General features: G+C 40.8%; 1 protein-coding gene across 3 annotated transcripts in view; it reads right to left on the bottom strand.

The window, feature by feature from the left end:
• MEGF10 (multiple EGF like domains 10) overlaps positions 1–27,795 on the bottom strand; it is a 188,079-nt gene that overhangs the window by 66,751 nt on the left and 93,533 nt on the right. For all 3 annotated transcript variants that reach the window (XM_066382136.1, XM_066382138.1, XM_066382139.1), the window contains exons 5-6: positions 24,690–24,782; positions 1,310–1,556 (exon numbers count right to left, since the gene is read on the bottom strand). In XM_066382136.1, coding sequence (XP_066238233.1) covers positions 1,310–1,556; positions 24,690–24,782 — 340 coding nt within the window. The remainder of the gene's footprint in view (positions 1–1,309; positions 1,557–24,689; positions 24,783–27,795) is intronic.

Genomic DNA, 27,795 nt, shown 5'->3' with positions numbered 1-27,795 from the left:
CTATTCATTTGAGGCCTTGATAGAAACCCATAGAAGCACGATTAACAATTAAATATTTTGGGATGATCATTCATCCTCCTGAAAATCAGGGCTTTCCAGGCTAATGTACTTTATTCTGTAGTTCTACATTATTGCCCTAACACTGTCAGCAGGAAGTACTTACCTAATCAGCCCCATTTTCCAGCCATGTTTCAGTTCTGTGATTTACACGTGTAATTTTCTCAGTAAAGGAACAGGATTTTTCTCTCTCCTACTTTTTTGGCAACTGCTGCCTCTTAGTGTTTGCTAATACAGATGCTCCTGAACTTATAATGGGGTTACATCAAGTTGAAGACATAACTTCAAAATGCATGTAATACACCTAACCTACTGAATATCATAGCTTACGTAGCCTACCTTAAACACGCTCAGAACACTTCCATTAGCCTCCAGTTGGGCGAAATCATCTAACACAATGAATGTAGAGTATCAGCTATTTTCCCGCATGATCAGGGAGCCATGGCTCACCACCACCACCCAGAAGCACCAGAGAGCATCGTAGCATGTATCAGTAGTCCGAGAAATTAAAATTCAAAGTATGGTTTCTACTGAATGGGTATCGCTTCACCCACCATAAAGTTGGAAAATCGTTAAGTTGAACCACTGTTAAGTTGAGAAATTGGGGCCCATCTGTACAAGCAAACCAAAGAAATGTCCTTTCCATGAAAGAAAAAAACAAAAACAACAAAAAATGCAAGTAGTGGCTTCATTGTTCTCCAGAAGGCATTAACTATCTGTGTGCACACAGCCTACACAGATGTGATAAATATACCTTCACATTCACAAAGCAATGCATTTCCTACGGGGATTAAAGAACTCAGTTAACCTTTTAGCATGGACTGTTTCCAATACATTCTCCCTCTCCTCTTTTCTAAGGCACTGAACCCATCCAGTTTTATCCAGCTAATTAACTTGCCACACAGAACAGAACAACACGGACCATTAACACCAGCAGTGTAAAAGAAATGTGATTGTGGGGAAATCAAAGGGGAACTTCAAATCTGCCCCAACAATGCCCAAATACTGCCATCCAGCACTACATCCTGGCCATCTCTATTTTTGTCCTGACAAAAGCAAAGCATGGGAGCTGACCCTTGGATCTGCTGGGCTCCCAATGTTCAAGGGTCAAATAGCAGGAGCATCTCCGCATCTGTGGGTGAACTCCTGCCCTCTCAGTAACTCACCAGGCAGCAATAGGAACAGAAGCACAGGAGTAAGATGGCAGCAGGGGGGTGAGCCCCGCCATGCCGCTCAGCAGTACGTCACTTACAAGGCTCCAGTGTATCCGGGTGGGCAGCGGCATTCCCCTGTGATGTGATCGCAGGTGGCTCCATTCTGGCACTGGCATCTCTGGTGACAATCGTTCCCGTAGGTGCCCTGCTCACAGCGGTCCTCGCAGCGCCAGCCCCGGAAGCCTGCCGCACAGTGGCAAGCCCCCGTGATGGGGTTGCACAGAGCCCTGTTCTTGCACTGGCACCGGCTGCTGCAGTGAGGCCCCCAGTGATCGCCATCGCAGGCTGAGGTGAGGGAAAGAAACATGGAGGGCATCAGAGGATGGGATGGGTAGCGGCCAGCTCTTCAGAGTCAGCTTTCTTCTCCCTCAAAGAAAATGGCCAATGACTCTTTCATCGCCATTCCTTAGCTGGGCCAACCCGGGGCAGTGTTTCAAACACTAGGCTCAGCACAAGTGCGCCACTTCCCATCACGCCACTGCGTAAGCATAGCTACATTTTTCAGCTCCGTGCCTTTGGCCAGCCTGCTCCTGCCCCTGGAGTGCTGAGTTTGATGTGGCCAGAGTGACTGGCTAAGCTTGTGGGGGCAGATGAGGCTGGCTAGGCAGATGGGAAGGGTCAGCTCATACAGGGGCTTTTATGCTCACTAAGAAGTTTGGATGGCGACTTCATCTTTAGGACAAGAAATTGGTAGTAAACAATTTTAAGCAATGAGCAACACTGCAGATTTGTCTTGTAGTAAGGTCAGCTGGCTGTAGGGCGAGGAAACGCCAGGAGGGAGCTGACATGGAGAGGCAGAAAGACCAGGCAAGGAGAATGGCAATAGCTCAGGAACCCAAGGAGGAGCCCCGACCTTGGGCAGTGGTCACGAAGACCAAGAGGGGACCCACAGGCAGAGCTGCTGGGGAGTGGCCTGACCCTGCCATGGCTCTGGGCTGAGCTCTCTCAGAACAGCTTTCTAGGTATCAATCAAAATATGTGTGACTGGGATGTACGCAGAAAAGGCAGGAATAAAATTGACTGAAATGTTTTAAATTCGTTGACATTTTAAAAATAAGACAACTTGCCCTGGCCGGTTGGCTCAGCGGTAGAGCGTCGGCCTAGCGTGCGGAGGACCCGGGTTCGATTCCCAGCCAGGGCACACAGGAGAAGCGCCCATTTGCTTCTCCACCCCTCCGCCACGCTTTCCTCTCTGTCTCTCTCTTCCCCTCCCGCAGCCAAGGCTCCATTGGAGCAAAGATGGCCCGGGCGCTGGGGATGGCTCCTTGGCCTCTTCCCCAGGTGCTAGAGTTGCTCTGGTTGCAACATGGCGACGCCCAGGATGGGCAGAGCATCGCCCCTGGTGGGCGGGTCGGGCGCATGCGGGAGTCTGTCTGACTGTCTCTCCCTGTTTCCAGCTTCAGAAAAATGAAAAAAATAAAATAAAATAAATAAAATAAAATAAAAATAAGACAACTCTGAAACAGAAAATGGACAGCAAATAAAGAAATAATAGGCACATGAAGCCAGGTAAGACAAAGGCAGAAAGCAGCTTTTGAAAGAGATTTTTAAAGTACAGTTCCCCCAAAAAAGAAAGGATTGTTATAATTCAAGTCGATGAGTAGGAAAAGGGGAGCAGGGAAGGGAAAACCACCTCGATCCCAAACAGTCTAAAAATTAAAAAAGGCAATGATAAGCAAAACCTACTCTTAATATGTATTGGCTAGTCAGCCATGCATTTATTTATTAATCAGATGCTATAAAAACCACTAGGGAAGATGCACCCTGCCTAGAGCTCTTAGGACAAATTGCTTTTATGATAAAACAAAAGTTTCATTTCTTAAGAACTGTGTAACTTCACAGACCTGGAATAAACTATTTTAAAAAAAAGAAAACAGCATTAGACATACAGGATTTATCTTCCAATACGAAAGCCTACCTTTCATTTCATAATATCGAAAGGTTTAAATGAATAATTCTGTTTTTAATCAGTACGGCTGTGGTCTCATTAGTACTTTAATAAACATACTTTAGCACAATTAAAGACAATGAGAGAATTATTGAACCTAAAGCAGATCAAGAAAGCAATTACCTAAGAACTCACAGTCTTCTTTTATAAAATAAGATTAGCTGGTGGTTCCAAGATGAGATTTAAGCCCAATTGTTATTCATGTGACTTGTTTCTTTGATTGCCTATGGATATAGATAAAGAGTCTTTTTTCCTTTTTTTAGTTGTAACTCTTTTAGTCTAGGATATATACTTTAAAAAAAAATTACCTAGTATGTCTTTTTTACATCCTATCGGCTATCTCGGTTAAAGAAGACTCTACTCTTTTTTTAAGCTCCACCAACGTAAATTCCATAGTCCTTTATGACTTGTTCCCTGGTTCATCGGCCCAAAGGGTAAGAAAAAAAAAATCTTCATTCTGCATAAACCAAAACCGTTATCCTATACTTTGATCCTTTTTTCTCCTGTCCTCTTTACAGTATAGTCGGTTCATCACTGTTCTCTATGTTATAAATGATCTCATTACTGGAATGCAAATGCCTCCTTGACCCTGCTCTTTGCTAGACTAAATACTACAGCCCCAATATTTTTACTCACTTTTTAAAAGTTTACTCCATTTCACTCATTTTTTTTTTTTTTTTTTTTTTTTTTTTTTGCTAAACCTTCTCCAAAGTTTTCATAGCCCTCTCAACTTCCAGGAGCTTCCGACATTAAATACCCATTTTTTTCCTTATGTAAAATGAAGGATTGATTCACACATGCACACTCACTCAACTTAGCTAAAAAAAATTACCTGGATAAGGGCATCAAGATCAAGTTGAAAAGCCTTAAAAAAATCGTGATGAGTTAGAGTTCTTTTTCCCCAGGGTGACACGGTGAGAGGGGCCAGAGCCCATACGTTTTACAGAGCATGTATGGTGACAACAGGCCAGTGGTAGGAAGAGGGACAGAAGGGACAGAGCTGGTCTCCTCTCTTCCGACCCATTTCCACAACCCACTCAATGACGTCTCTCCCGGCTGAGCAGTCAGGGAGAGACCAGCTCTATTTTCACAAGATTTCATGAAAACACAAAAATGAAAACCCTAAATATATCTAATGATGGAAGCAAGTTTACAGCAGAAATTGATAACTATCAGCATCAAAGAAGGGGTTTCAGGCTTTTAAAGAAATATTATCACGCCGACATGGTTAATTTCCTGGCTCTGTCTAAGCACTGTGGTATGCTTTGAAGTGACAGCTTCTCCCCTTGGGGCTGTATTTCTCTAAAAGGCCACTGATACATGGGCCTCACAATGTATTCACTGGGCACCGGTGCCCGCTATGCCGGGGGAAAAGCCACACAGGGGTGTCCAGACAAATAGGCAGGAAGTGGAATTGAGTGGACACAGAGCGTGGCTTGAAGTTAGGCATCACTGGGACTTCCTTTCCTTTCTTCATTTGTCCTATTTAACCACTTCAGCACACCCACTTTTAAATGTATCCTAGTGAATGACCCAAAAGCCAGCTTTCTCTCCTCATTACTACAAATATAAGGGTATGTTGGCTGTCTTGACCAGAGGCAGAATTTTTCCTTATGTTTAATACCAAGCTTCACCAATTATCCTGAATGGAAGTACTGTGTTTGGAAAGTCAGTTTTGAGAGAATCTAATCTCATATCATCTGGCATCTTTTACCTTACACCTCACTCTCATCTCAAATGGGAAGTGTTTCACTCCTCAAGATAAAGAGACCAGATTGGTTACTCCCACTAACCACCACCCCCCGAAAAAAAATGTAGTTAACATTGAAATAGCTTGAATGTCCTAATAGGAAAAGGGTAAATGAACAAAATTTTGTTTCAGATCGAACTGAAAAAAACCCAAATGCACATAAGGGAGTGATGGTTCATTTTTAGCTCTTAGTGTGCTAACAGCCAGAAATGGGCTGTCAGACACAATGTGCCCAGCTTCCGGCAGACGCTTCAGAAGACAGCTTAATGAGGGCCTCAGACAGCACAGACAGACTGCTCTATTAAGCTCTCCTAATAAATTGGAAATAAAAGGAATTTCATACTACTGTGGAACACCAGAAGTGTACAGTCCATGCTACGACCCTTAGCGATACTAGTAGAGCACTGAGCCCTCTCACGCTGGAGCCCTCGTGACTGCAACTTCCAATGACACGTAAGCACAGGTTGTACTCAAGGGCTGGGTGTTGAAATTCACTCAACTGATAACTCTTAATACCTGCTGCGTGCCAGCCATGTGCTGGGCAAACCAATGTGTTTCAAGTGTGAAACACGTGAGTTAGGTTTGCTCACTTGTATTTTGCATTGAATTGGGGGGCAGCACATGTGTGTATAGTCCTGTGATGGAGAACCTTTTTATAAAAACTGCCCACTTTTGCAGTGCTGGTCAACCTGGTCCCTCCCGCCCACTAGTGGGCACTCCAGCTTTCATGGTGGGCCAATCCTGGCACTGATTGATTGCTCTGCTACCGCCCACCATGAAAGCTGGAACGCCCACTAGTGGGTGGGAGGGACCAGGTTGACCAGCACTGCAAAAGTGGGCGGTTTTTATAAAAAGGTTCGCCATCACCGGCATAGTCCATGGGAGGCTGCAGGTGCTTGTCTTCAGGGCAGCAGACTGCAAACTGTGGATTGCCTTCCTGCTTGGGAGGAGCAATTGTTTGTTGGAGAAGGGGTTTTCCCCAGCTGGTTTTGACTAGAGAGTGCAGAGAGAGAGAGAGGAGGAATCTGGAGGGTGACTCTGGAGAAGAAGTCTGGGTTGTAGAACTGGAGACCAAGTTGGGCTTGGGAGCCCTGATTTCTGCCTGGCCTGTTTGGCTGGGGACTGCTGAGACTGGTGGGGGGCTGAGACGGGAGAAAGGGAAGCGGGCTTCCCTGCCTGTGTGCTCGTCCGCTGGTACGAGACTTTAATAAACAGAATGGCCCACCATTTTCTGGCTCCACTGATCCTTTACCATCTTCCCAAATGCAGTGGGAACCTGCATGGCCACGGTGGTGGCCCTTGGCCTTACACCATGGTGCTAGGCCTAGACTTGAAAGGAGAACAAAGGAGTGCATGTTTCTAGAACCTTACAATTTAGTGGCAGTAGCATCAAATTACTAGGCAATGGAATAGCCTGGGATAAGCAGTAAGGTAAGGATATGGACAGGGTACAACTGAAACCACAGAAATGACACTTAGCCAGCATTGGTGAGTCAGGAAAGGCTTCCCAGCTAGAACGATGTCTAAGCTTGGACTTAAAAGCAGAGTGCGCCATATTTAGGTAAAGGGGAGAGGATTTGTACATACAAAGAAGGGGGACTGGCAGGGGAGGAAGGTTGCAGGAGGTATTACATTCAGAGAGGATGATACATGCAACCACCAAGAGGCTTTTAAATAGCAAATGTCTATGAATGCCTTCTGAGCTTCTACACCAGGGGTCCCTAAACTACGGCCCGCGGGCCACATGCGGCCCCCTGAGGCCATTTATCCAGCCCCCACCGCACTTCTGGAAGGGGCACCTCTTTCATTGGTGGTCAGTGAGAGGAGCATAGTTCCCATTGAAATACTGGTCAGTTGGTTGATTTAAATTTACTTGTTCTTTATTTTAAATATTGTATTTGTTCCCGTTTTGTTTTTTTGTTTTTTTACTTTAAAATAAGATCTGTGCAGTGTGCATAGGGATTTGTTCATAGTTTTTTTTATAGTCTGGCCCTCCAATGGTCTGAGGGACAGTGAAATGGCCCCCTGTGTAAAAAGTTTGGGGACCCCTGCTCTACACTGTTGTATCATGGGCATTATCATCTTTCTCAGCTATGTGCACAACAAGAAGTAAGTATAGAAAATAAGTAGAGATGGAGAGATATTGGACACGCCCTCTCGCTCCTCCTGTCTCCAGTCTTCGAAGCTCAGTTTGGAGACCTCTGCCATTCAGGTACACTTCTCAGATCCAATCTGAGATACTCTCTGAAAACACCATTAAATATATTCTATGATACCCACTAATATCTCTTTCTGTCTTTCAGATAAGACTAAATGTTATAGGTGTTCAGACACACTGACATCCTTTCCTGATCTCAGCACTTGTCAACAGCAGGCTTCATACCGCCATGTCACGGCAGTCACCTGGTTGACAATATGGTTGGAAGCATTCTGACTCCAGGGATAGCAAATTGTGAAAAACTGTGCATCTTGAATCATAAAGTGGGGTAATAAAAATGATGAGACTGAAACAGTGATGATGATAAACCCTCCCTTTTTGTGAAAACCAGCACTCTTAGGCTCTACTATGGAAGAACAGATCACCACACCCATTTTAGAGATTAATCTGGAAAAAATGTAGCTAAAGCTCTTCATTCATAAATACCTCTTTTGGGATTTTTCCAAAAGAAATAAATGTGTATGTGTGTGTGTGTGTGTAAAGACAGTAACAATCTATAATAATTAATTAATAATACAGTGCACCCATTGCCACTGTTTTAAAGCACTTGAGATAAATGAACTCTCGATATTGACCCTATGAACTATTGTTTTCTCTGTTTTGTAGATGGAGAAACTGTGACCCAGATGACTTGCAGGAAGTTACACAGGTAGTAAGCAGTGAGGCACAAGACCTCCCATCTTCAGAATCCGTATTCTAAACCACTATTCAGGGCTGGGTAAAAGTAGGTTTATGGTTATGAGTATGTGAAACTCAGAGTTTATTCCTGTATTATTATTTATTAATTATTTTATTATTTATGTGTCTTATTTCCACACAAAGAACTATAAACCTACTTTTGTTCACCCCTGTATCTTACTCCCTCTGAAGTTATAAGGATGTTTATCTCAGCACTGTTTATAATAACAAAAAAAAAAATTGAAAACAAGCTAATTTTCTAGTAATAGAAGACTATTAATTTTGGTATAATCATATAATGGAATACTATGCATCAATCAAAAGTGGCATCAAAGAATATTTAATGAACTTGAAAGATGTTAACAATATCATAATTATAAAAGGTAGATTAAAAACTATATGCTCCACATGATTCGATTTTTAGCAATATATTAGAATGAACCAGATGAAACTGTCATTAATTTAGGTAAAAAATAGGTGAATACCAGCAATTATATATGGCTGAATCTAACATCTGGGGAAGGATGGAGAAGAGGGATAATGAGAAAGACAAAGACAGAGAGACATACTGAAAAGTTCTAATGTAGTCTGACCAGTGGTGACACAGTAGATGAAGTGTTGACCCAGAACACTGAGGTCACTGGTTCCAAACCACTAGGTTTTGAGATGGGCTCATCAGCTCATCTCTTGGGTCTTAAGGGTACACATGATTTTTATTTTATTCACTTGGGTTAACTAGATGTTCTACAATCAACATGCATCCTTTTGGCACTAGGAGAAAAGCAAGCAGAACATTAGGTTTTAAGTGGTTTGATCTGCTGAGAATTTATATGGGGCCAGGTTCCATGCCCCAGGCTTTCCACACCTCTCTCCAGTCTTCACAGCAGTTACAAGGTGGGTATCACTATCACGTTTAGCACACAGAGGGTATTTAGAATGAAAACAGTTCAGTAAAATGTTCAAAAACACCCCCCTAGTAAGTGGTGGCATCAATATTCAAACCTAAGACTTCCTGCAAACAAAAATCCAAGCACTTTTCAAGGGACCATTCTGCTCCTGAGGTAGAAAAATTCTATATTTTGGTTAAACATGATATCCTACTATTTTGTTTTTTGTCTAATATGAACCATTAAGACAGAGCAACATACGATAAGACCTCCACGAGCAAGCCTAAGGAGTCAGCCAATGACTCGGTATCTAGGGACACTGAACAAAACTCAATGCAAACAAAAAAGCCAATAACTCACTGTGAAAATACTATTGACGTCATTAGCTTTTGAAGTACACAGACCTGACCACTAGGCCCCCATATCACCTGGAATGTGGCTGGCACTCAAAATACATTTGGTGAATAAATAAATGTGCTTGTGAATGTAGAGCACTACAAGCTTCACAAGCAGAGAAGCCTGTAAAACCATCATAACAATTCTAGGTGCATTTCTCTTCTCCTAACCTACTTCTAATCCTCAGTCTAATTTTTCATGCGAAGGACATGGAGAGAGAGAAGGGGTTCTAAGACAGACTGAGTTTCAAACATGTGTCGGCTCTATGCAGCTATTTTATTTCAACCTCACAATAACACTCAATGTTATCAGGTATCATCATTCCAACGTGTTATGTGCAAAATAGACTCAGGATAATTTGCTCAAAGTCACTCAGTGCTCAAGGGACAAAAGCAAGGGATAAAGTCCAACCTATCAAGGCCTCCAAGACTGTGATCATCAAAATGTTAATAGTAGGTTTATCAGAATAGTTTCAATAAGGAACATCCCAACATGTCCACAGACACACAGGGTATATTAACAAAAACAAGACATTAGGAAGCATCTTTGAATAAAAAGAACACAGATGACTAGACAAAGAATAAGGAATGGAGCACAGTTAGAGATAAACAGAAAAGCCACAAGGAGAGACCGTGACAGAAAGAACAGGGGCAGGTTAATGCACTGTTTCATCCAAAGGATTCAATTAAAACAAACAACTGCAACAACAAAAATCCGAAGTGAAAGGATGAAGTCCTTTTTCTCTTCGGGAAAGGGTGATGGACTCATGTTTATCATCAAGTTCACGTTGTTCCGAAGTTTACCAATCACCGGCTGGCTCGAGAAGGCAGCAGGATGATTTAGCATCAGCCACACCTGGCCCCCACAGGCCACTGTCACTTCACAGCATGGCACCTTGAGCAAGCCCCGACCTTGCTTCTACTTTATTTTCTTCTTGGAGCACATTAACTACACAAAAAGTGCTTGCTGTCGTGCGGGACACAGCACAGGCTGAACAGCAGCAGATATTTTATTCTGTGGTTGGCACACTGAAACATCCAGCCCAAAAGAAAGAGCAGTCAAGAAAAACATCCCCCAGCTGTGTGCGAAGCTGGACTAACAGGCTTGCCGTCGGTTTGGATTATTTGTTGGTCTTGCATGAAACATTCCTGCCAAAAAAAAAGACAACTTGGTTCTCACAATGGGAATTTCAAAAACAAATTTTCCAGTAACTCCATGAAGCAAAAACAAGCCCTGGTATCACCCTTTTCATCCGTTTTTACAAAGCCATTTGGAAAAGGCTCAGGATTGCAATGAAACCCTGCCTTTTACATCGCAGGCTTAATTGTCAATTCAGAAACAGAAAGAGAGAGAGAGAGAGGGAGAGAGAGAAGCCACAAACACGACAACAGTGTGGTGATTGCTGGGGGGAGGGGGAAGCAGAGAGAGGGAATTTTATGGGGAATAAATGGCGATAGGCACAGACTTGCCTTGGCGTGATGAGCACACTATACTGTGTACAGATGATGCCTTGTAGAATTGTGCACCTGAAAGCTGTATAATTTGTTAACCAGTGCCACCCCAATACAAGAGAAAGAAAAAACTGGATTTAGAAATTTCCCACTTGCTGAAGATTAATGTGTCCAGAGGTTTATGCCATGGGGCCCAGAAATGGAATACAACAAACACGAACTTCTTAGTCATCCTCCCCTTTAGCGTAAAAAATAATGCTCATTAATAAAATCTAGAGAATCTTGCCATGTTAGTGGGCACCAACTCCAATGACTTAATTTTGCCTCAGGTAATCTAGGCCCACTAAGATCACAGAGCAGCCTTGAAGCACACTTTGAAACATAAAACTTTTTTGAAAAGCAACTGGTTCTGAATCACAGAGAACAATAAAAGTGCCCCATTCTAGAGAAGAACAAAGTCTAAATGAACAGGCAGTTCAGTTTATATTCGCTGAGGTTTTTGTTTTGTTTGTTTGTTTGGGGTTTTTTTGTCTTGCTTTAATACCTCTAAGAAATCAAACTGTAGAATTATATGAGGTTCAAGAACCTTGTGGATACACCTGTACCAGATACAGCAGGATAATTTATTGAACCTTGGAACTCAAGTTTATCGAAAAGAAAGTGAAGTCAGCTATTAATACATGACTACCCTCACCAGGGCTGCTGTTTGAAGGAGCTAAGACTGGAAGTGCTCTTAACAGGCAAATGTCAAGTATCTGTTAGGATGCGTCAGTCAGCTATACTAACTTGAAAATATCTTTTCACCTGGAATCTTGCCGTGATGTTGTCCATTGACTTTAAACAAAGTTTGTGACTAGGAGAGTCATTAATAGGGAAGAAATCTGACCCTTCATATTTTAATATATAGACAAAGCACAAATAAGTGACTTTTAAGAAAATATCTCTCTACAGGGTGAGTGTCTTTTAGAAAAGATCAAGATAATTTTATGTCTCAAAGGACAGAAAAACACAGTTCCTGAAAGATGCGCCCTTTCTTCCTAAGCTTTGTTTCCCTCGGTATCTTTTATCTCCCTGTGATCTTGTTCCCTGTGCTTCGGGCTAACAAGGCTCTGCTGTGTCGTCCCCTTTGTTAATGTAGAAGAAAAGATCCTCATTCAAAACATCAAGTGCTTTAAAAATAAAACAACTCTGTAAAGCTTCTCCATCCATGAAGAAGAACAATAAAAATGTATTTTCCAGATCCCCCAAAAGCACTGAAACCTATGTCTTTCACATGTCAAAAAAACCCCGCTGGAGTGCTGACACAGTGCCAACAGTCACTGCGGACAACCACCCAGCGCTGTTTATATTAATATTATTCAATGGCTGAGGGACCTTTATTCTTCTTTTAAGAAAATGTTTGCTAAATAAATTTTCAAAGCAACACTGTCATGTTATAACTTCAGTGTATGCTTCTCTCAAATTATAAACCAGCAAAAAAAAAAAAAAAATTATAAACCAGCAAAAGGAGCATGAAATTTTTATTCTTTAATGTGTCTAAATAGAAATGTTGATGTCCCTCTATGAGAGCATATTGATGACTCTATTCACATTGCAGGAAAATCTCAAGGATATAGACTGTCGACTGGGGATTAAGACAGGGATTTGGGGAGGATTACAGATAGTTACTGAAGTCAAAAGAAAAACAATAACCTCAGAAGTCATCACAGGGATGTCTCGCTTTCAAAAGGCTTGCCATATTTTCATTCTTTGCTCATTTATTCTCTCATTACAAACAAATTAAGCATCTTCTATGGCAACTAAGTTTTGTTTGTTGAGCACTTCCTACTTGCTCCTGCCTAAGACATGCTCTGTAGCTAAGATTTCTTATCTATTAGAAGAGACTTGTCAACAGTAACGTTTATCACAAAAGATGGTGCTAAGTGTTGCCATGCATAGGGTGCTTGAGAAACACAGAGGATCTATGTGCATTGCACCTCTGGGCAGAGGGAGAGGTGGCTTCCAGAGGAGGTGGGAAAGGACCTATATGCATTGTACCTTTGGGCAGAGGGCACCCTTCCCCACCTCCTCTCCTCCCCTCCCACTCCCCCATGTTTCCCTCCCCCTGGTAACCACTTCACTTTTATCTATGTCTATGAGTCTCAGTTTTATGTCCCACTTATGTGTGAAATCATACAGTCCTTAGCTTTTTCTGACTTACTTATTTCACTCATTATAATGTTCTCAAGGTCCATCCATGTTGTCGTAAATGTCCCTATGTCATCATTTCTTATGGCTGAGTAGTATTCCATTGCATATATGTACCACATCTTCTTTATCCAATCCTTTATCTAGGGACACTTTGGTTGTTTCCATGTCTTGGCCGCTGTGAACAATGCTGTGATAAATAACAATGCGTGTGTCTTTATGAACCATTGGTTTCAAGTTTTGGGGGTAGATACTCAGTAGAGGGATTGCTGGGTTATACGGTAGTTCTATTCTTAATATTTTGAGGAACCATCATACTTTCTTCAGTAATGGTTGTACTAATTTGAATTCCCAACAGCAGTGAATGAGGGTTCCTTTTTCTCCACAGCCTCTCCAGCACTTGTTATTATAGTACCTGTTTTGTTGAGGATAGCCAATCTAACAGGTGTGAGGTGGTATCTCATTATAGTTTTGATTTGCATCTCTCAAATAACTAGTGAAGATGAGCATCTTTTCCTATATCTCTTGGCCATTTGTATGTCCTCTTGGGAGAAGTATCTGTTCAGGTCCTTTTCCCATTTTTTAATTGGATTGTTTGCTTGTTTGTTGCTGAGTTTTGTGAGTTCTTCATATATTTTGAATATTAACCCTTATCGGAGCTGTTGTTTGCAAATATAACCTGCCATTTAGTTGGCTGCCTATTTGTTTTGTTGTCAGCTTCCTTTGCTTTGCAGAGTGTTTTAAGTTTGATATAGTCCCATTCGTTTATTTTTGCCTTTATTTCCCTTGCCTTTGGGGTCAAATTGTTCTCTACGACCAAGGCCCATGAACTTAGTACCTATGTTTTCTTCTATGTAATTTATAGTTTCATATCTTATATTTAGGTCTTTGATCCATTTTGAATTAATTTTTGTGCATGGGGACAAACTGTAATCAAGTTTCATTCTTTTGCATTTGGTTTTCCAATTGTCCTAGCACCATTTGTTGAAGCGGCTTTCTTTTTCCAATGTATGTTTTTGGCTTGTTTGTTGAAGATTACTTGTCCATATATATGTTGTTTTATTTCGGGCTCTCGATTTTGTTCCACTGGTCTGTATGTCTTTTTTTCTGCCAATACCATGCTGTTTTGAGTACCATGGCTCTATAGAATAATTTGTAGTCAGGTAATGTGATACCTCCAACTTCATTTTTTTCCCTCAGGATTGCTTTGGCTATTTCAGTTTCTTTATGGTTCCATACAAACCTGGTAATTTTTTTTATTTCTTTTAAAAATGACATTGGGATTTTGATGGGGATTTTATTAAATTTGTATATTGCTTTGAGTAATATGGCCATTTTTACTATGTTGATTCTTCCAATCCATGAGCATGAAATATTTTTCCATTTCATTGTGTCTTTTTCAATTTCTTTCAATAATGTTTTGTAGTTTTCAGTATACAGGTCTTTCACATCCTTTGTTAACTTCATTCTTAGGTGTTTTATTTTTTGTTGTTGTTGCAATTATACAAGGAATTTTTTTTTACTTCATTTTCCAAAGTTTCATTGCTGGCATAAAGAGAAGCAATAGACTTTTGTATATTGATTTTATATCCTGTGACTTTACTGTATTGGTTTATTGTTTCTAATAGTGTTTTGGTGGCGTCTTTGGGGTTTTCTATATACAAGATCATGTCATCTGCAAAACGTGATACCTTTACTTCTTCTTTCCCCATATGGATGCCTTTTATTTCTTTCTCTTACCTGATTTCTCCAGCTAAACTATGTTGAATAAGATTGGAGAGAGTAGGCAGCCTTGTCTTGTTCCTGATTTTAGAGAAAAAAAAAGCCTTCATTTTTTCACCACTTAGTATGATAGTAGCTGATGGATTGTCATTTATGGCCTTTATTATATTGAAGTACTTTCCTTCTATTCCAATTTTATTGAGTGTTTTTAAATATAAAGGGATGGTTATCTCATGATGGCTTTTCTAAAGCTATTGATTGAATCATATGATTTCTGTTCTTTGTTTTGTTGATACAGTATATTACATTGATCAATTTCCATATGTTTAACCATACTTGTATTCCTGGAATGAATCCCACTTGATCATGATGTATTATTTTGAGAAACAAATAAAAGGCATCCATATGGGGAAAGAAGAAGTAAAGGTATCACGTTTTGCAGATGACATGATCTTATATATAGAAAACAATATGTTCTTGTATTGAGGCAAAGTCAGGGAAGGCCTCTCCTAGTGGCAGCACTTAGTCTGAGACCTAATTGACCTGAAGACATCAGCCACATAAAGATCCAGGGAGAAGCCTGACCTATGGTGGCGCAGTGGATAAAGCATCGATCTGGAAATGCTGAGGTCGCCAGTTCGAAACCCTGGGCTTGCTTGGTCAAGGCACATATGGGAGTTGATGCTTCCAGCTCCTCCCCTCCTTCTCTCTCTCTGTCTCTCCTCTCTCTCGCTCTGTCTCTCCCTCTCCTCTCTAAAATGAATAAAAAAAAAAATATTCAGGGAGAAGACTGTTCTAGGCAGAGGAAACGTCAAGAGCAAAGGCAGAAAAGAAACTATTATATTTCAAGAAAAAAAGGCAGAGGCCGAGCCACGTGATAACCAGAGTGGCAGTGGGATTGCAAGGATTCAGGGAAACAGTGTCAGACAGATCAAGCAGAGCTTGGTGGATCAAAGTCAGGGCTTTGGAGTTTACTCCAACTATAATGGGAAATACTGAGGAGTTTTGAGAAGGGGAGCGGCATGTTCTGAAATACATTTTTTATAGGTTACCCATTCTCACTGTTCTTACTAGAGACAAATGACTCTAGTGGAGCCTGAGTAGATGTAGAAGAAAGGAGACTATTGTGATCACCAATTAAAAGAGCAATTCTACTTCTGTGTATTTATCTGAAGAAACCTGAAACACTAAATTGAAAAGATATATACAAACCATATGTTCACTGCAGCATTGTTTACAATAGCCAAGATATGAAAGTAATATAAGTGTCTATCAATAGATGAGTGAATAATGAAGTGTTACACTTATATACAGGGGAATATTACACAGCCATGAAAAGAGAATGAAATCTTGCTAGACCTAGAGAGTATTGTGCTGAGTGAAATAAGTCAGGGAGAGGAAGACAAATGCCATATTATTTCACTTATATGTGCATCTAAGAAATAAAATATAAACAAGCAGAACAGAAATAAACTCATAGAAACATTCTGACTATTGCCAAATGGAAGGGAAGTTGGGAGAATGGGTGAAAAACGTGAAGGGATTTAGAAGTACAAACTGGCAGTTACAAAGTAGACATGGAAATGTCAAGTACAGCATAAAGAATATACTATAGATAATAATGTTTTAATAATTGTGTATGGTGTCAGATGGGTACTAGATTTATCAGAGTGATCACTTCACAAGTTACACAAATATCTAATCACTGAGTTATATACTTAAAACTAATATAATATTGTACATCAACTATAATTTAAAAATAAAAAGTTATTCTAAATAAATATATTTAGTTACTAAAAAATGATAGAATATCTAGAGCTTCCAAATTAAGCAAAACATAGCAGATATTTTAAATTGCTGTCTGTGAGAAAAAGAAAAGGATATGTCTTAATAAAAACCTATTTTGCCTCTAAAAAAAAAAAGAGGATGGAGGCATGAGTTTGAATGGCAGCAGTAGAGACAGTGAGAAAAGGCTGGATTTTGTTATATTTTCAGGTTGAGCCAAGATTTTCTGATAAGTGGTTGTGGAGGGATATTACACAAAGAAAAAATACAATAACAAAAAACCAATAAATGATGTGGAATAGAGTTAAAGAACATGACAGCCCAGCCTTGTCCTTATACCCACTGCCAGTGAACTGACTGGTATGAATAACATAAATGTAGTGTTCTCACTGTGCCAGCAGCAATATAAACCAGACCAAATGCATGTGGAAAAGACGGACATCCATGGTCACAGGTAGAAATCATATACACACACACAAAACTGCACCAGGGCTGTCTGGGGAGCCATCTAGCAAGTGACTATGTAGAGAGGCTTCTGCAGGACACAATGAGATGGCCACTAAGAACCACCTATCGGTCTCCAGTCTAAAGACCACACTGATGTTGAAAAGTCTGGTGGAAGCCCATTCGTTACACAAGAAAGTGCAAGTACATTTATTTAGCCTTTATTATGCTGCCAGGCACAGTGTTGAACACTGAACAGGCATTGTGCCATTTAATCCTCACAAGCAAACGAAGTAGATGCTCTTCTCCCTGGTTGAAACATGGGGAAAGTTAGGCTCAGAAACCGCACAGAAAGGAGAGCAGCCAGGACTACTGAAATTCAGTTCCAACATGGGGAGGAGGCACTCTGCCCCTCTGGAGAGCAACTAAGAACAGCCCAGATTTCAGACTCCTTCAGAAAGGCAAAATCAGCAGTTTCTGTTTGTAACCTCTATCAAAATATTTGGGCAGTCCATCAGTAAAATTGCTTTCAGACAGTTCTGCTCTGAATGCAATCCTTCCCACCCCTCATCACTGCCCTGTCCTCATGCCAGTGAACCCAAATGATCCACTCTTACTCTTGCTGCCCCATCGACCTGATTTCTAAAGTAATTCTGACAGAGAGATGGGCATGTTAATGACTTGCCTCCGGGACTGGGCTCTGAGTGCCTTCTCTCCCCAGACAATATCGACCTGACTATTGTGTCCAGTCAATAAATCTTTACAACAAATCTTGCTGGGGAGTAAGGCAGCTTTTTTGTGCCTTACCACTTCTGGCTTGTAATATTCTGCAAATGGATTCCCCACTCCAAATATCCTGCAGGCAAAGTCTCATTACTCACCCAGTGTTTCACAGTGCGCTTGCTTTATAGAAAAGCTTATCGGTGTTCCTGCCACGGTACCTGAAAATGTTGAGCCTGTCTTGCCTCCTAGGCATATTTTCACTACTCCCACGTACATTTAAGTAGAAATGCTCTTGGTGACCAAACAACTCCAGTTTAGATTTTCTAAACCAAAATTAACTTCCATTTTTTGCCTCTATTGGGTCCTATTGTCAAAAGCATTTGAAAACTATTTGCTGGCTGCTGGTTGATTCAGGACTTTCCTGTAGTTTTGGATGTGCCTGATAGCCAGAGGAGAAATAAATATCTCTAAAGACATTTAGAAAATCATGAATAGGATTATACAGGTTGAAAGAACAAGTGTATTATTGTAACTCATACAAAAGTTTTAAAGGGTTTCCAACACAAGGCAAGGTCTCAGGGATTGCATATATGTGGTTAATTAGAGTAAATCACTCATAGAATCACAGACTTGAAAGGGATCGTAAATATAATCTGGCCCAGCATTCTTAATATTCCAAATGAGGAAATTAAAAATTACAAATGAGGCTAAACAAACTGGTGTCATTTTAAATTCATCATCTGCAATGTTAGTGTACCCTCAACATGTCTCGGGAAATTTATGTTAATATTTGTCTGGTGTTTTCAGCCCTGCCTCCTGCTCTCATTCCTCTTAGTGCCCCTTGTCGCTTTCACCAAACCCCTTTCCAGTTTCAGGAGTCACCATACCTTGTGGTTAAAGTTATTGGCTCTGAATGTGAGTCTGTCTCCACCATTTACTACATGTATAAACTTAGGTAAGTCATTTAACGTTTCTGCATCGCCATTACAAGAATTGTAACCAGCTATCTGTCTGTTGTGAACATTAAATGCTATCCCTGTAAAGCCTTTATAATGATGCTTGGCACACACTGAGCGCTCAGTAAAGTAAAACTACCTGTCATCATCATCATCATCATCATCATCATCATCATCATCAAGTGACCCAACTCTGCTCTCCTTAGAATCAGCAGATTCTCTTTCCCCCAAGTTTTCCAAGAGAAGAAAGATCATCAAATATGAATTCCCTCACCACGCAGCACCCTGATACCAGAAACCTATAGACATCCCTGCCCGACACTCTATCCCTCTCATTCTCTTGGGAACGGGAAGCACCTCTTCCTGCTAATCAGTTCCCGGGATCCCATCCCACCCCCCAACTGTCTTCTCAGGAGCCTGTTCTTTCGCCTAAATGGCGAAATTCTCTCAACTGAATCCCCAGCTTCTCTGTTTACACCTCCCTCTCAGCCTCTAAATATTTTTTTACCTTAAAACATAAATAAAATCAAACAATCACAAAACTTTCCTTGAGCCTACATTTGCCTTTTTATTGGTTCCCTCTTTGTTTCTCCTCGTTGGCTTCTCAGCTAAGTTTCTAAAAAATTTCTCTAGATGTCATCATCTTCTTTTCATTACCCCTCACTCCATAGCAATTCATTATGTCCTTCTTGCCCAAGTCCACCCAGAAAATCTCACACTACCTACGCGACTCTATTTTATGGTTCCTCAATCCACCGCTATGACTGAGGCTGTTCCCTTGCTCAGGATGAAACGTTCACACTGCTGTCTACTTTTCTCTAAGCATGAGCTTTACTGCTTTATTCCACATTAGTTTCCTTATCCCCAGCATCCAATACAGTTCCTTGCACACAGTAATCACTCAATGGAATTTTGCATCATGAATACATGAATGACCTTCTTAGGATCATATAGAATCATATGGTTCATTTAATCTAATTAAATGGAACAAACATGTACTGTGCTCCAACATCTACCAGGCACAGTGGAGGCTACAGAGATTAATAACACACAGTGCCTGCCCTCCAGGAGTTGTTTGTCATACAGTGAGGGAGGAAGAGGAACAGAAGATTGATGATGGGACTGAGAAATTGATGGGGGAGGGGTAAAGAGAGAGAACAGGAATGAGCGGAGGGAAGGGAGCAACGGGAGCAATGGAGGTAAGACAGATTGATGTCGTATAGGCTAGGGTATACGTTAGGATGTCAATAAAAGTAAAATATGTGTGTGCTTTGGTAAAAAATCATTTAATCAAATTTAAAAAGAAGCAATATGTCCAAGTCCAGTCAAATAAATCTTGATTTCACTCCAGGGGAACAAAATCTGCACAGTTCTCTGACACACCTGGGTGTTTTTATACAGAGAATACATTGAGATCCAGAACGCTGACTGTATATCACACATAAGAATCTTCCTCGTCACTGACAAAGTAAACAGATTAACTCTCCAAGGGAAACCTTTGTAAATCTGTGCATGTGAAGTTACCTGTTAGTTCCTTAATCATCCAAATATATTAGGAAGAAAACGAAGACAGAGAGATAGTCCTGTGTGACAGTTATCAATTTACTGCCATCTGGTTATTTTAGCCTCTTAATGTAAATAAAAGTACTTACTTGTATGGATGAAATGGTTGATCCTGATCATCAAGAAGAGAGTGGGTTGCTACCATACAATAGAAGAAAGGAAAACTATGGTCTGGAAACCAAGGGGAGTACCCTCTCAAACTTCCATGCCCATTAACAAGGGTTAATAGAAAACATGAACAATTTTTTAAAAAGGCAAGGCAGGCCTTGGCTGGGTAGTTCAGTTGGTTAGAGCATCGTCTTGGTATGTCAAGGTTGCAGGTTTAATCTCCAGTCAGGACACATGCAAGAATCAAGCAATGACTGCATAAATAAATAGAACAACAAATCAATCTCTCTCTCCGCCCCTATCAATCAATCAATCAATCAATAATTTTAATTTATTTAAAAAATAAAAAGACAGGACAATTGAGAATTCAATTAATTCAGGAATGAATTTTAAGCCCCTCCACCATGGAAAGAACTCCCAGCGGTGGGGTCTGGGCTGAGAAGGGCCGCATACGCAGTGCTGCGTGGAAGGAGGAAGCCACACGCAGTTACAGCCGTGTGACTAATTCCAGAAAAGGGGCCTGTAGTCGTTACTATTTTCTATTAGCTTGTTATATCGATGTGTTCATTTGTAGGTGCTATTTTCTTTTTTCTTCTCTTTTCTTTTTTATTTTATTTTATAAACAAGTTGTTAGACATTAACCTTAGTAATTAGGTAGCAATAGGTAGTAGAACTATGACTAAATTTGAGGGAAAATTGCCTGACCAGGCGGTGGCGCAGTGGATAGAGCGTCGGACTGGGATGCGGAGTACCCAGGTTCAAGACCCTGAGGTCGCCAGTTTGAGGGCAGGCTCATCTGGTTTGGGCAAAGCTCACCAGCTTGGACCCAAGGTCGCTGGCTTGAGCAAGGGGTTACTCAGTCTGCTGAAGGCCCTGGTCAAGGCATATATGAGAAAGCAATCAATCAACAACTAAGGTGTCGCAACAAAAAACTGATGATTGATGCTTCTCATCTCTCTCCATTCCTGTCTGTCTGTCCCTATCTATCCCTCTCTCTGACTATCTCTGTCTCTGTAAAAAATAATAAAAAAATAAATTTGAGGGAAAATTAATTTAATCATCAATGGGTACACAGCTATTAGGATTTGTATCTCATATAAAGAGTGAGAAGGTCTTTCCTCTGAAGATGGGTAGAGCATGAAGTAAGGAAGTGCTCTAAACAAACAAACAAAAGCAGAAGTGTGGGGACAGGTCAACAGGACACAGCAGCCACCTGAAGGAACTCCCAAGGTCCAAAGCTGAAACAATTTGAGCAGAGAAATAACACAATATTGGTTTATAACCCAAAATATCAATAAATATACATGAGTCCATACTGACATAAATAAGTGATTGAATAAATAGGGGAAAGACAAATCTTCCTTAAAGAGAGTTCCAAATAACATGTGTAGGTATTCAGCCCTCACAGACTTGAGCTTAATTCTTTCTCTTTACCCTTGAGGGCAGGCTAGACTTAGTGACTTGCTTTTTAAAGAACAGAGTAGGGAAAGGGAAGAATAGTGACTTTATGTGGAGAAACTTGACAAACACTACACATCAGCAAGTGATGAAGGTTAACCAAGAGGTGACATCATCAGTGATGTGATATGAATGTCAAGATAACCCTGATGTGATGTCATGAGAAGGGCACTTCATCTCTGTGGTATTCTATTCAAAAACCATAACCCCAGTATCATCAGGAGAAAGATGCCAAACGTAGACTGAGGAACACTCTCCAGGATAGCTGGCTAGTACTTTTCAAGATTATCAAGGTGAGGGAAAACAACTGAGAAATTCTCAAAGACCAGAGGGGTCGGGAAGACATGACTTGGAAAAGCAGTGTGGTCCTCTGGATTGGATCCAGGGATAGAAAGAGGACATTAATAGAAGAACCGATGAAATTCAAATAAAGACTCAGGTATATTGGAACTCTCTATCTTTGCACCTTTTTGTAAATTTAAAACTGTTCCAAAATAAAAGCTTTACACACACACACACACACACACACACACACACACACACACACATACACATACACACACACTATGTGGTTTCTGTCTCCTGACTGGACTCTGACTGATACAAGAAACTACTCTGATTATTAAAGCAATTATTTTATAGATCTAATATATGTCACCAAACATACTGCTCACAAAAAGTAGGGGATATTGCAAAATAAATATAAAATGATGAAATATCCCCTAATTTTTTTATTTTTTATTATTTTTTTATTTATTTATTCATTTTTAGAGAGGAGAGAGACAGAGAGGAAGAGAGAGGAGAGAGAGACAGAGAGAGAGAAGGGGGAGGAGCTGGAAGCATCAACTCCCATATGTGCCTTGACCAGGCAAGCCCAGGGTTTCGAACCGGCAACCTCAGCATTTCCAGCTCAACGCTTTATCCACTGCACCACCACAGGTCAGGCCATATACCCCCTAATTTTTGTGAGCAGTATATATGTATAAGAATAATCAAAGAAGAGAGGAGAGGACATAGGAATAGAATCTTTAAAATTTAGGCCATTAACTCTGTTACTCAGTAGATTCTAGTAATTTACTAGAATATGCATTTTATTTCAAGAATTACCTGGCCAAGAGTAATAAATTATGTAACTCCTAATGGATGATATTAGAGTAACTGCCACAGACAAAACCCAGGTAACCAAGACCCAGCACTCCAGCTCTGAATAGCATTTGTCTTATATCCTTAACAAGGCGTCAGAAATATTTTTCTTCAAGCATCTTTGAAGACATCAGCTATCTGTCCATGTTTATATATGCTTTTGTTCATTATAAATAAGCCGAGACATGAGTTGTAGAGAATAAACTCAAAGTTGTGCTAATATCACCTTCCAGGATTGAAAGAACATTTGTTCTCAGAATTCTAGAGGCTTCCTTTAAAAGTTAAGTCAACTACAAAATAAAATACTATATTTTCGAGAAGGCCTAACCTGCAAGAGAAAAGCACCAGTTTTGTTTTCCAGAAGGCCTAAACCAGTCCTGGAGAGCCGGAAACCCATGTAGGCTTTTGTTTTGTTTTTCACACAAACACTCTTCAGTCTGATCTCTCGGCTTGACATGGGCGGCAGTCCTTACGAGACAAAGTACGAAGACAGCTAAAATTATTCCACTGCATTCTTGCCCTAGAATTAGTAACAAACTTCACTTTTCAATTGACGAATACATCCACCCTTCTCTTTTTCCACTAGTTTATATAATAATGTTATTTTTTCCTCAAAATGTGTAGGCACGACTGATTTTTAAGCTGGAAAAGTTAATGAAAGCCACATCACAGTTGAGGTCAGTTGGCCAGAAAAATGGACCTGAGCCAAATCCCACATCCCAAACATTCTGCCTCAACACCATGTGAACAAAATGCCCACTCTCCTCCCGATCTCCAACAGAAGCAAAACAAACCCTGTAGGACAGTTAGCCCTTAGAATTGGAAGCCGGTCAGGAGCACACACGCACACGCGCACACACACACACACACACACACACACACACACTCCCTGTTTAAGACACAACAAGAACTCTTTTACACAGAATGCTCTGTGCACAGACGCACGGACAGCCAAGAGACCACAAAACTGAAACAAGTAGTTCTATTAAGATAAAGGGGCATTTCTCAATTCTAAACGTAAGCAAGTAAAAATCTTTAAAACCAGATTACCTAGATAGCTTGCTGTCCTCTGGGACTAGTTTCAGAAAATTGTTTTGTATAAATGAGGACACATTTGTGTTGTCACGAGAGACTGCTACTTTTTAAAACTATTATTTTCTTTCTTTAAACATAACAGTTCGTGCCTTACAATTTAGCTGCACTCTGATTCCTTCTCATATTTTTCAAGGCTTAAAAGAGGTGTGAAGGAGCAGGAAGTGAATACAATTATACACACAGCAACGATTTAGCCAGAAAACTTCACTTTTAACTGTGAAATTTAGAAAAGCAACTGTGTATTGCGTGGCATTCCATCATTTAATACTCAATAAAGAATATGACATTTTAAGTACAACCTGCTAATAGTCCAAAATATCATTATCTTAAAATTATAATTCTAACACAACAAAGACAGAATATATACTTATTATGTTTAATTTAATGCCAAACTGTTTATGAATTTTTGTTTACTACCAATATTTCTCCCCAAAGTTATCTTAGCAAGTGCTCATTGTTTGCTTCTCAGAACGCAGAGAAAATTAGGTTAGGCATTGAAAATATCAATTTTACTTCCAAGTTATAACCAATAAGTGGTAAATTTTAATCACCAAGAAAGTATCATCGATAAATCAACAAGTAAAAACATGAAGTTAGAATACAATAGCTGTATTACCACAACTGCCCTACTTTGGCAAATACATTTGTACTTATAGAAGAATCAGTATCACAGTATTGAAATCTCCTTCTTCCTAGGTCCCTTCTCTCTATCCAGTTAACAACAGCTTTGTGTAGAATACACACACAGATTTAAAGGAAACGGCATTAATGAGTGGGGTCGGGAATCCACACCACATTGTGCATAGGGATGAAAAGGGAAACCCCCTGGTTCAGGGTAATTTGCAGACAAGGGGGGTCCTTACAGCACAAACATCCTGAGACAGACAACAGCAGGTGCAAACTCACCACTGGAGCAGTTGGTGCCCCCCCAGCCAGGCTCACACTGACAGGTGTTTGGAGCAATGCAGCGACCGTGGACACATTTATCAGCACAGTGGGCTGTCAGAGAGAAGAATCAATCAAATAAGGAAAGTTGGCACAAGAAAAACCCCCCAACAACACAGCTGTTTCACATCCCGGTTTCAAGTATCACTTAAAAACAACATGCATGCTTGATAATTTTCTCCAATCCATTCCCCAGCCCTCTTGCAGTCTGCGGTGTAACCAAACAATTCCCCTTCCTATTTTTGATATCTCCAAATAAATTCCTTCATTTCTACTATGTAATTCTACTTCATGCTAAATTAGGGAAGAAGTTTCAAGGAAACCTGCCTAATCCACTTAAAAAAAAATTATCAGTGACTACCAAATATATCCCCTTTGTTTCGGGAGAAGCACATATGACTGTGAGTGCAGAAACAAGCCCCAAAGCAAAATATTAGGACTCTAGGTTGACAGAGCCGACCGAGAGGTATCCCCTGTTATCTTCACCAGAAACAACAGTCAGATTTCTTTGTGCACATGTTATTCACAACAATGACACAGCGAACCTACATGCCCTTTGCCTATTGGAGGAGATTATTTAAAAAATGTCACCGAGGCCTTAGGAAATAATACATCTCAATTCCTCCTGCATTCGTGACCCAACCCATGGAGATAAGGGGTATCATTGGAAACATGAGTGGATGGATAGTGTGATGATTTCCAGAGTTCAGTGGACTGATAGAAAGGGATATCAAAAAAACTGTTCTGGGTTCGATTCCCGGCCAGGGCACATAGGAGAAGTGCCCATTTGCTTCTCTACCCCCCCCCTTCCTCTCTGTCTCTCTCTTCCCCTCCCGCAGCCAAGGCTCCATTGGAGCAAAGATGGCCCGGGCGCTGGGGATGGCTCCTTGGCCTCTGCCCCAGGCGCTAGAGTGGCTCTGGTCGCAACAGAGTGACGCCCCGGAGGGGCAGAGCATCGCCCCCTGGTGGGCAGAGTGTCGCCCCTGGTGGGCGTGCTGGGTGGATCCCGGTCAGGCGCATGCGGGAGTCTGTCTGACTGTCTCTCCCCATTTCCAGCTTCAGAAAAATACAAAAAACAAAAAAACAAAACAAAAAAAAACTGTTCTGTGCTGAACATTAGTGAGTATTACCTTCAACCTCAGTGCCACTCACAACTCATTAAACATTTTTTAAAATACCGGGATATATGAGTAATTGTGAGAACAGTTTGGAAGAGTTTTGAGTTAAGATATTCCAAAATTTTATGAAAGGATGAGATAAAGTATGCTTTAGAGACAAATTTTAATTTATGTCTTATTACAAAACAAAACAGGTCTACTGTCCAAACATAAAATACCAATAAGTAAAATAAACCTCATCTCCAGTTCCACCAACTAGTAACATTTTTGTGTAGGTAGAAACTTTCAGGAATTTTTTTCCTATATATTTTTTCTCCTAAAGGAAAAGAAAAATAGGATCATTGTATTTTTCAATTTTCAATTCACATAATATGAGAAAATCTTTCCATTAAATATTTTTATGTACTTTATATACTGGGTGCATGTGTGCGCGCGCGTTATCTATCTATCTATCTATCTACCTAATCAAATCTATATTGCTGCACCAAAAATGAAAATGATATCCACTTCTAACATTTTTTATCAAAACTATTTAGACATAAGGGAAAAGCATTTTAGGTGAATAGAAAGCAAAAGCAAAATGTAGAAACACAAAAGAAAATGAGGTCTGTTTGTATACAGTGTTTGGGACGATAATAGTTTTAGAAAACGAGAGAGACCCTGCAAACCAAACGAAGGTGTTAGGACTTTATTCTGAGAATTCACTAGGAATATTTTACACTTGATCTTAGTCAAAAGGCTGAGAAGTGATCACTAGGAATGTTCTAACAAAAAATATCATTTTATTACAAAGAAAACTCATCAGGTAGAGGACACCACAACAGAATAAAGTGACCATAAATGTCAGGAAATACAGTTTCACTTGTATCACTAGAATAACTTTTTTGGTACCCAGGCGATTTGGTGAGGGGTGCCAGGTCAGGTGAGCTTGGGATATTTGTTCAGAGTTAAAATTCTGACACTAGATTTCAAATGAGAGGCTTAGGAAACTCACGAGATTGGAATCGGACAATTACATATTTAATTGTAATGAAAAGCAGGATGTCCCTGACACATGCACACACGGCCCTGGGATATGCTGCCAGGTTGCCTGGTTAGGTCAGTGTGTGCATTCTAAACTCAGGGTTCAGTGTCTCCGCCACATCTGTGCATGTGTCAGGGAGATCTGTAAACGTGTTGTTCATTTGTAAGGTCATCATTCTGTACTGTTCTTTCTTTAAAATTTAGATATGGGCCCTGGCCGGTTGGCTCAGCAGTAGAGCGTCGGCCTGGTGTGCGGGGGACCCGGGTTCAATTCCCGGCCAGGGCACACAGGAGAAGCGCCCATTTGCTTCTCCACCCCCCCCCCCTCCTTCCTCTCTGTCTCTCTCTTTCCCTCCGGCAGCCAAGGCTCCATTGGAGCAAGGATGGCCCGGGCGCTGAGGATGGCTCCTTGGCCTCTGCCCCAGGCGCTGGAGTGGCTCTGGGCGCAGCAGAGCAACGCCCCGGAGGGGCAGAGCGTCGCCCCCTGGTGGGTAGAGCGTCACCCCTGGTGGGCGTGCCGGGTGGATCCCGGTCGGGCACATGCGGGAGTCTGTCTGACTGTCTCATCCCGTTTCCAGCTTCAGAAAAATACAAAAAAAAAAAAAAAAAAATTTAGATATGCACATGTAAGCCAGCAAACTACCATACCTGGAATATGCAAGGATCAATTAAATGCCACAGAAGTCTCAGGTCAAACCATGTAGGGCATGTTCTGGACATTGTGCCACCTGTGTTACATAGTAGAATGCGTACACAGGACACTCACCATACAGAGTCCTGACACCCACTGAAAATACATACATATAAAAGTGCTCACTTGGCTTATGTACTGACGGCATCTCTGTTTGCAACTTACAGTGATCAGCCTGCAGATCCAAATTTACCAATTACTCCTCCTTCAAAATATTAAAACTGTTTAAAATTGT

This window comes from Saccopteryx leptura, chromosome 4 (genome assembly GCF_036850995.1).
Source record: "Saccopteryx leptura isolate mSacLep1 chromosome 4, mSacLep1_pri_phased_curated, whole genome shotgun sequence".
Lineage (NCBI taxonomy): Eukaryota > Metazoa > Chordata > Mammalia > Chiroptera > Emballonuridae > Saccopteryx > Saccopteryx leptura.
The sequence above is the reverse complement of the archived record's forward strand: the minus strand, read 5'-3'. Positions and strand labels throughout refer to the sequence as shown.